This window comes from Panthera leo, chromosome E1 (assembly GCF_018350215.1).
Source record: "Panthera leo isolate Ple1 chromosome E1, P.leo_Ple1_pat1.1, whole genome shotgun sequence".
Lineage (NCBI taxonomy): Eukaryota > Metazoa > Chordata > Mammalia > Carnivora > Felidae > Panthera > Panthera leo.
The window spans coordinates 15,749,270-15,759,120 of NC_056692.1; the positions used below are offsets into that span (position 1 = coordinate 15,749,270).

A 9,851-nucleotide genomic window follows, 5' to 3' on the forward strand; every position below is an offset into this window, starting at 1 on the left:
GAGTTCAAGTATATTGATCAGGTAACTTTTGGCGCTTTCTTCCCTTCCTATGTAAGTACCAATTAGAGGAATTGGAGGGTTGAAAACCAAATGTAGGCCACTAAGCCGACCCACTTAAGGCGGGGGCGGGAACCAGAATAATGCCCCATTTTGAGTGAAGGTATGCACAGGAAGGTGACGGGGCATATCCTTTTCCTTTCCCTACCTCCCAAATTAAACGTCTCACCAACCAGTTCTCATAGTTCTGGGATATACCCAGACATGTTAAATTTGCATCTTTATGCTTCTGCATATACCACTGCCCGCTCCCACTCTTCAAAACCATGACAACTTACCCTAGGCAGAAGATAATTGTACCCATCCTTTATACCCATCTCTGCTGTGTTTACCAGACCTGGTTTCACATAGCCCCTCCTGGGTCCACTGAATGGAGTTAAGACCGTACGCCAATTCTGAAGTCACCCATTTTAAGGTTAGTAGTCTACCCCCTGACATTTAATTTTCTTGGTCCAACGTTCTTTTACAGTGGTGCAGGCTGTTTGGGCACACAAATCACACAGCCACTTGCTGGCAGAAGGGAGTGCTTTTCCTTGTTGCCCTTTCCAAGGTAGCACGAAATGACTCTGGAAAGGGGTTTCAGTGCAAAAGAACATACCTGGTAATTTTTCCACTTGGGTGATTTCACCTTTGGACTCATTTGCCAAATTCTAGGGTGGATAGGTCCAGTTATGAGCAAGTTCCTCCCAGCTTGCCTTGATCTTTAAGACTCCAGCTGAGCCCAATGTCAGAGAATCTCTAAGCCTAGACTATTGACGAGAAAGACTCAAGAGACAGGATAAAACTCAGAAGAGAATTTTATAATTTGTACGTTATAAACATCTAAGAAACTATTTTCTTTATAGTTACTGCCATATACCTTCTTAGCTTGTATACAATTTCACATAACTGAAAAGTTTATGTTTCTCAGCTCGACCCCTAGAGACCCCACCCATGTTGAGGGCCCAGCTGTTTTCTGATCTACAAAGGTCAGAAGTTGCTGATCTTCTGCAGCAGGGTTTGGCGCCGCTCCTCAGGGCTAATGTTCTCGGCGATGGACTTTAAGAAACGCTGCTCATTTACCTTCTGGAGCAAGGAACTAACAGAAGGGTTGGCCTTGCTCAGGGTTTCGTAGCAGGTGAGGATTTCCAAGGCCAAGACGTAGAGAGGTTCACACACCTCTTGGTGGACCATGGCCATGATGTGCAGAACATGACAGAATACCTGGGTATAAAAAAACAGGGTTTCCTGGGTCAGGTCCTGTTCTTGTCCTTGAGCCCAAGGACCAACTGACTGTATCAACCTAACGGAGTCCAGGAGGTTGGTCAGACTGTTACAGAGAAGTCTGACCACATGGCTCCAGCCTTCCATAGGAAGCCAATTACGACAACTCTGGCTGCAGAGAAACTGGAAGGCTCTCAGAAAGAGTACAGAGAGTTGGAGCTCCTGGGCAAAGGGCTTCAGGTTGAGCAGAGGAACAAACTGAATATATTCCAGGCTATAAGGGACATGTAGGAGCTGTTTCTCCAATAGTCTCCTGGTCAACTGGTAAAGGTACTGCCACTCCTGGGGGCTGCACCAAGGCATGACTTGTACCAGGGCCACCAGAAAACCCTTGCTGAACAATCTGACCTCCTCAGGGTTGCCCACATCTACCACCAAGAGGGAAAGCATCTGCTCAGAGATGCTGCTGGAGAGGTAGCAGCACTCCATCCAGGCAAGAAGCCCTGTGCCTGGCCCGTACCCAGGGTGGGCCTGGGAGGTCCACTCGTCCTCAGAAAGCTTACAGATCTCAAAAAGTGTGGCCGGCACCTCACACTTGAAGTGGCCCTCAAAGAGGTTCTTCATTCTCAAGCGCACTGTCCAATCGAGCTGTTCCAGCTTCCGGTGGAGCCAAGACTGGGACTTGATCCATGTGTCCGGGGAGAAGGTCTCAGCATTAGCCAATACAATCTCACAGAGGATCTCCAGAATATGGATCACCAAATCCTTCCCATCCAAAGAGAGGCACCGCTTCTCTTTGGGGAGCTGCCAGTATTTGCTGAAGCAATCCAGCAGCTGGCACAAGCTGAAGATGAGAGGGAACGGAGAACAGGTCTGCAGCCAGTATCCCTCTAAAGATGCATTTGCTTGGAGAGTCTGGATGAAGATCTTCAAACTGAGGTCCACCTCTTTGACATCTAGCATCAAGAAGGGCAGGACGAACTCTTTTAGCACTTCATCTGGCTCAAGAAGAGCAGCAACTGGGATACCCTGGGGCTTCACAGGGGTCATGAGACAGCTCAGGAGCTCCAAAAATTGCTTTTCTTCCTTGGGTGTAGAGAACTTTCTCCAGACGGTTTCTTTGAGGCATGACACCACAAAATTGGTGGGTGGATTTGGACTCTGCTCTTCCATGAACCTAAGGGCAGGGAAGGCAGTGAGAATCTGAGCCAGGAACTTGTGAGTGCCAAGATTGACCACAGCCATGCTGCACATTTTCTTCACTGTGATCTCTGGGTACAGAATTACCAGGCGAGCCACAGAAGCTACAGCTTTAGCTAAGCCCTGTTCAGAGGCACTCTGTGCGAGCTGGTTAAAAGTTGTATTGAGGTCTTCCTGAAACCCGTCCAAGCCAGCCATCTTCTCAGACAGACCCTTTCGCCCCCAGGAGCGCAGGGTGCCTGATAGGACTTTATTCTTGTCTGGCAGTGAGAGGTCTGCATAACATTCCAGGATCAGGCTGATCACTTGTTTGATCTGAGATTCAGGGATGGCTCTGTCTGTCACGGTGACTTCCATCACCGTTTGCAACAGCTTTAACAACAAGTCCGGCTCTTGGAAGAGAGCCTGGTTATTTACCAGGCAGGCTAGCCACTCATCTGAGAAAGCCCACTTCTTCTCAGAAGCAAAAATGTAGCACATTTCCATATGCCGGTCCATCTTCTGGTCGATGATGGCCATGGCAATCGAGGCAGTGATGTCCTTCTCGAAGCCCTTGTTCTTCAGCACCCTGTTTGTTTTCTTTAGGAAGTCCCCTACACACTCTGCCAGCTCAGAGACCACCTGCCCCTCCTCCTTAGACAAGCTGGTGGAATCCAGGTAGAGCTTCAAGTTCTGGCTGAAGGAAGTCAGACTATCACACAGCCGGTAGCTGTCATAACTTGTCCCCTGGCTGCTGTTGAGCACGGTCTGCAGCTCCTCCCCCCACTCTCGCAGCAGGCTGCACATGAACTCCAATCCAATGAAAACTGTGTCGCTTGGGAGCTTGGCCAGGGAAGTCAGGCTGATGTCCCGTTCTGCTTCCTTTACCTTCTCTGCCAGTGCCTGTTGGTGATACGGGTTCTGGGTGTCCAAATTCCACACGGAGATCACTGTGGCCAGTTTGTCCAGATACACAGTTGCAGACACTTCCTGGGGGTCGTTCTCCATTAGTGCAAACACTGTCAGCATGTCAGCCAAGTTGGCTAGCGCATAACACTTCATCCCGGGGCACAGGATTCGATTTTGGATTTGTTTCAACCCAGTGAGCAGCATGGCCAATAGGGGCATAGTAGGACACACATCTGGGTCTGACTTAAACCTCTTTGGAGGATGGGAGAACTCATCTGAAGAGGACAAGTACTTATGGGCCATTGTTCTAAACTGGGAGAGCAGGGGGTCCTGCTGATTGCCTTTGTGCTTTATCATTTCCCACCAGACACTGAGGAAAAAGGCCACATCCTTTGAAGAAGTGTCAACAGACATGTGCTCCAAAAAGTGCTCTAGTTCTGCACGGCAGATAGTGGTGGGCAGGGCCATCAGGAGCTGGATAAAGAGTCCAGAAGCTTCCAGAGACTTGAGCAGCTCAAAAAGCACTGTGTGATTGATGGTAGGGATCATGTTGACTACTGAGAAGAACACATCTTCCTGCCACCGAGTGTCAGTGTCAGAAGGGGTGACAGGGTAGGGCTGAAGAACCTTGGCCCAGATGATGATCAGAGCTTTCTTCTTCCAGGCAAAGGGCTGGGAATGTGCTGTGGTGGAGGAGATCTCCCTTAGGGCCTCCACAATGGGCCGCCCAACATGCTCCCAGTCAGACTTTGTCAATTCTGCCAGTGCCTTGGGGTGGAACAGCTGCTCAGCGAGCAAGAAGCCTCCATGAAGAATAGTCATTTCTTCGCAGATATTCAAGGGTCCTGCACAGAGAGAAACCGAACAAGACAGAATGTGGTGAAAAATCTTTAAAATAATTAGAAGGAGTTAGAGGCAGACAGACATCAGTTAGTATAGGCTGGCTGTCATTATCAGAGTTGGACATGAGAAGGGTTCAGTGAGACTGGGAAGAATGGATAGTTCCAAGAGCTGCTGCAGAGCTGGAGTCAAAAGGACTTGCCTGAGGAATAAAAAAGGACTCCCACACTCTCTAGCCTGGATTGGGAAGACAATGGGCATCACTGGAGGAACAAAGAAGAATCAGAAGTTTTGGAGGAACCCACTGTTCAGTTTGGGTTATTTGGAGTTTGAGGTAGAACATTAAGGTAGAAACATCCTCCAGCAATGGAAAGGTGGGGTTGACACCCAGGAGGGGAGTCCATCCTGAAATGTAGCTCAGGGAGATATCCACCCTGAGGGGATAATGGAATGAACAAAGTAAATGAGATCCTGCAGGAAAAGCATGTGAAAAGGGAAGGGCTAGGCCCTCCGGCACAGGATGGGCCAGCAGAGGATGTGGGGAGGAAGGCTGAGAGAGAGAGATATCACAGCAGTACCAAACTGCAGGGGCCACCAAGTGAGTAGTGTGGAATGTGACAATTGAGCCTCTAAGTAACGATATAGCCTAAGAGGGGCACAGGCCAGGGCTGTGGGCATAGAAGCAATCAGACAAGCCTTGCCATCCTTCCTTTCCTTTACAGCCTTGTCTTGCAAACAGATTTCAAATGTTCTGCCTTTCAGGGAAACAGTTTACCCCATAGCTCTTTCTGTCAAACCAGAACAAGCTACTGAAGGCTCTGGTTCTCTGGTAGAAACCGAGAGGTCGACACAAAAAAATACTAGATTAAGAAAGAAAAGTTCTTCCTCCAGTGAGCCATGAATCAACAGACTTCTCAAGGAAGGCATTTTGGGATGTTAAATTAGACACAGCTTTAAATCCTAGCTCAACCATTTAAAAGCAGTGCAATCTTAGATTTCTTCTCTGAGCTTCCCTTCTGTGTATGTGGGGAAAATAGAGACTTCCTATTAGGACTGTGAGGAACAAGTGATAATATTAGCTAAGCCCTTGGCAGAGGTGGTGGCTGTTAGCTCCCGATTCCATCTCCCAGAGCTGCTGAGCGTTAAATAAGATATAGCTACAGTAAGCATCTGGCTACAAAGAGCCTGGTAAGTGCTCAATAAACGTTGATTCCCCCCAAATCTTTCCATTGTTGGCAGGACCAGAACCTTGTCACTATTCTTTGCCTTCCCCAGCTCAATAATAGGAAAGGACATAGGTCTTCCTCAAGTAAGCTTCTTCCGGCCCGGAAACAAAATAGAGTACAAACACTACTCACTATTGAGTATTCCTGACTTCTCTCCCCTTTCCCAGGGCATGGAGATGCCACCCCTTCCTCATTCCCTCATGCCTCCAAGAACCCATCTTTCCCATTTATACAGGCCAGAAGCCAGCAAGTGAGAGCCTTGATTCAGATTTAAAAAGGTCCTGCCCTTTGACTTTAAGGGAGCAGCTAAAGGCAAAGGATTATCCAACCAACTGGTGAAGGCAATTCACCTGGACCCCCAGTGGCCAAGGCAGACTCCCAGGAAAGATCAGGTTGCCTGAGGGGTCTCACTGGGGATTCTGCCCCTTCCCCCCCTTTTTTGGTTCAAGTTGGTCTCCTAGGACCCCAAAATATGCCCCCCATGAATCTGTACATTTAATTTTATTGCACAATCAGTTCAGCCAAAATGTTTGGCCCCCGATACCCACTTTCCAGAGATGGTATGTTCACTGTGCTACCTGAAGGAGTTAAGTCCCAGGAGCTATCGGTTAACAGCTGGGCAAATCCTAAGTATTTTTATTACTCCTGGTTAACTGGTGCTTGTAACTCCCTCCCTATGTTCATTAAGTGTTTACTCCGTGTCAGGCACTGTGCGAGATCTTTTTGAATCTTCAAATCAACCTGTTGACCATTTCTGCTGTAGCGATGGGAACACTGAGATTCAGGAAGAGTTTGCTCAGAATGTCTCTACTACAGCGTAATGGGGCCGGGACAGAAATCACCACAGCTGCAGGGCTCCAAACTCTCTCCTGTTCCACCACTGAAGAGCTAACTGGGGATAGGACTACATTTCTACTGGCACATCTCGGGGTGCCTCACCCCAGCTCTCTCAGAACAGCCTCCTGGTCTTATCTCCGTAAGAGCATGGCTAGCAGGGTGGGAGGCTGGACAAGGAGCCACCGACTTATACTAGCTCTCGCCTCCCTTCCCGCAGACCCTGCCTGTGAGGATTCTGAATCAAAGGCACATAAGTTCAAAAGTGCCCCTCGGCTGCTGCGGCCCTCCCCACAGCTGCTGGTCGCAGGAACGTTAGCTGTGCACAAGGCACCGTACCAGACACTGTATCCACGTGCTCTCAATCCAAAGGCCCCCAAACTGTGTGGTGGATACATTATCGTCCCCGTTATATCTATGAGGACCTCAAGAGCGTAAGACGCTTGCTCAACAACTCGGTAGCCATTCAATAAATGAGACTGTCGGGGTATCCGGGATTCCCCCGGGCGTCTTCTGAGCCGGGCATTTTCCAAAGCACGTGCACAAACCCTGCCTGTCCACCTTCAGGAAAATCTAACTTCACAGCCGCTTCGCCCTTCACGTGGAAAGGCGTCCGGAGGGAGCAAGATGCCGGCCAAGGAGCTGCCGGGCCGGGGTTAGATCCCGGCCTCCCGACCCCCGGCCTCCAAGGATAACCCAGCCCTCCAAAACCCTCCCCAGCCCGGAGGTCTCCCTTAGCCCGGACCCGCTCAGCACCGCCCTCGTCCCCCGTCTCAGGACGCGGACCAGGAGGGCCGAGGACCGGCACCAGAGACACCCACCTAGGTCCATGGCGGCGACGCCAGCGGCCGTGAGGCCGCCCCTCCCCCGCGAGGCCGCGAGCGCAGCGCAGGCGCCACGGCACAATGGGCAGTTCCGGGGGGCGGGACAATGGGCCGCGCGCCTCAGCCCCCGCCCACAATCTCAGCCCCGGCTCCGCGCGGTCGGTCGTGATCCTCCCGCCGCTCCGCGCGCACGCGCGGTCCTCACCGACAGGTCAGCGGCGCCCAGGCAGGCCGGCCCACATCGCCCCCTACCGGCCCGAGGCTTCCAACCAGCCGACAGGCAAGAACTCGCACTTCGTTTCCGCCCTGCGTGCCCCGCCCCGCCCCCAAACGTCCGTCCGGTCACTGGCCCCTGGGCTCTACAGCTCCCTTTGCCCGCGCGCTCAACACCGCTTGTGTTCAGCCCCTGCACAGCCCAGCCTTTTGAGTCCCAGTGGCTCCTACCCACTAGCTCCATCCCAGGTTCCGCTTTCGCTCCCATACAGTAACCCCCGGGATTACCCGCACTGAACGCCCTCCCCCTGGCTGCCCATTAACCAGCACAGATGTGCCACTCAGAGGCGTCTTCGCCTCTAGCGGGTCTGCCTGGTCTCACTCAAGACCATCTGCCCCCCCAGACGCACAACCCGCCCTCCCCCCACTCCCCAGAGTGCCTTCTTCTCATAGCAGCAGCACAGCATCCTAAATTTTCTGGCATCATAATAGATGCCTGTGAGATGTTACTGGTTACCCTCCCCAGAAAATGCATTTTGCCAGCCAGAGCAATAGGAGGGGAGATCCAATCCAATGAGCCTCAGTTTGCAATCTGAACTTTATAAAAACACACTGGACTTCTCACTGGGAAGACACACATGGACCTCCCGTGTTCTCAAACATTACCGTCTCCTTTGCTCCCTTTCACTCTTCCGAGACCTAATTACTAGCCTCCAGTGTTTCTAACTCTCCATCCTCCATCCTCCAGTGCCAACTGTCACCTAGAAAAGACACAGGGGCCCGGCCTCAGTTCCCCCAATGTGCCAAGTAGAGTTTGAGATGGCCTGCGCTGCTGTCAAGCAGTTGAAGGGACCTGTGAGTGATCAGGAGAAACTGTTGGTGTACAGCTTCTACAAACAGGCCACCCAGGGCGACTGCAACATCCCTGCCCCACCTGCCACAGATGTGAAAGCCAAGGCCAAGTGGGAGGCATGGAACGAGAACAAAGGGATGTCCAAGATGGATGCCATGAGGATCTATGTTGCCAAAGTGGAAGAACTGAAGAAAAATGACAGTGGATAAGGAGGAGTGCCAAACAGAATGAAGTGGCATGGCTCCTCTGATAGGGAAAAGGGCTTCTTAAAAGTCTGATGGCTGAAATGTCATGAAGCCATAACAACTGTAGCTGAGAGACCTCAATAAATCACTTCAATTGCATGAGAGTGACTGTTTGCTGACAGGTGATTACACTCAAAGTGACTGGGAGAATCCTGGGGAGGTGTCCAAAATATATGAAAACAGCCTCTCCACTAGGGAAAGTTCCATCAAAACTGGCTTCATGTAGGATTCTAAGAGCTCCCAGCCTTCCTATTCCCAGAGTATAGATAGATATTTGGCAGGAGTAGAGGGGTTGGGGGAAGAATCATGCTATGGAAATTGCCCAAGATTTGAGGTCAGTCACAAAGACCATTCTCCAGAGGCTAGGCCTCTCAGGGGAAAGGAGAAGGAAGGAGGAGGCTGAGGCTCCTCTCTCTTCAGGGGTTGTCTGTTCACTACTAACCCAACATTACCGAGGGGAAAGGGTCTTTGTCTTCCAAAAAGCTCAAGTCAAGTCCTACTTCCCAAAGCCCCACTGGAACATAGGCCTGATGAAGTTAATAATTTGAGGGAAGTCAAACATTTAGTGACGTAATTGATGCATGACAACATAGCAGATGAGAAACAGAAGCAGATGGTTTCAAAATCCCAGCCTCTGAATGCAACCAAAATTTCCTTGGGATTAGTCTGTAGTTAACCCTGCTTTCTGCTTGCATGTCGGTAGGACAAGATGTGTACATGTAAGTGAGTTTATTTATTTGTTTGTTTGTTTATTTTTGGTAGTGAGCAAGTGCAAGCACAAGCAGGGGAGGGGCAGAGGGTGGGGGACAGAGGATCCCAAGCGGGCTCTGGGTTGACAGCCTGACGCAGGGCTCAAATTCAAGAACCGTGAGACAATGACCTGAGCCAAAGTTGGACACTCAACTGACTAAGCCACCCAGGCGCCCCCGAATTTGTTTCAGAAAGACAACCCACCCCTTGACCCATGCAAAGGCCAAAGTGCCTGAACTCAGCTTCCACTCCTTAGTGTTGATTATCACGGAGGCATCGATGGACAAAAAGTGCACTGGGATATGGAGTGCTAAATGGTATTACTAAAGACAGTTCAGAGAAAAAGCTCTACTGTGGCATGGAATTTCCCAATACTTTTCCTCAAAAACTATTGTCACAGATCATGACATCAGGTCAGTTCCAGTTCATGAAGGACCCTTAAACAATAGAAGCAACAACCATAAAGACTTCGGAGGACAAAGGAAACCAAAGATCTTTACGATCTTCTGTTCATGTATATACAGGAAGTGGCTATAGACTAAGTACATATATTACTTGAGAATAAAGTGTCCCCAGGACACCAGTGGTGTCTGTGACTAAAGAACTATTGTAACTATAAACTGGGCAAATAGTTTATAGTTGTACAATAGTTGTGCTGTCCTCTCTTCTTTGGAGGATATTATAAGCACATTTTGATGCTTTTAGGACCCTGATTCAC

General features: G+C 50.1%; 2 protein-coding genes across 4 annotated transcripts; one reads left to right on the forward strand and one right to left on the reverse strand.

Annotated features, from left to right (window-relative positions):
• Positions 1-836: 836 nt before the first annotated feature.
• Positions 837-7,162, reverse strand: GEMIN4 (gem nuclear organelle associated protein 4). 3 transcript variants are annotated; one of them, XM_042915540.1, is made up of 3 exons: positions 7,070-7,162; positions 1,849-4,193; positions 837-1,260 (listed from the first exon to the last, which is right to left on the reverse strand). In XM_042915540.1, exons 1-3 carry the CDS (start codon positions 7,077-7,079, stop codon positions 1,027-1,029), a joined length of 2,589 nt encoding a protein of 862 aa, XP_042771474.1. In that variant the 5' UTR covers positions 7,080-7,162; the 3' UTR covers positions 837-1,026. The 3 variants fall into 3 exon arrangements, with proteins under 3 accessions (XP_042771474.1, XP_042771471.1, XP_042771473.1); XM_042915537.1 differs by having other exon boundaries at positions 837-4,193; XM_042915539.1 differs by lacking the exon at positions 7,070-7,162 and adding an exon at positions 5,437-6,963 and having other exon boundaries at positions 837-4,193.
• A 65-nt stretch (positions 7,163-7,227) lies between these two features.
• On the forward strand, positions 7,228-8,482 carry LOC122206409 (diazepam-binding inhibitor-like 5). Its single transcript, XM_042915549.1, has 2 exons — positions 7,228-7,352; positions 8,034-8,482. The coding sequence occupies exon 2, from the start codon at positions 8,084-8,086 to the stop codon at positions 8,345-8,347; it is 264 nt and encodes an 87-aa protein (XP_042771483.1). The 5' UTR covers positions 7,228-7,352; positions 8,034-8,083; the 3' UTR covers positions 8,348-8,482.
• The last annotated feature ends 1,369 nt before the right edge of the window (positions 8,483-9,851 follow it).

Coding starts and splice junctions, on each gene's coding strand:
- LOC122206409 (XM_042915549.1), top strand. CDS start 8,084: ATGTGCCAAGTAGAGTTTGAGATGGCCTGCGCTGCTGTCAAGCAGTTG.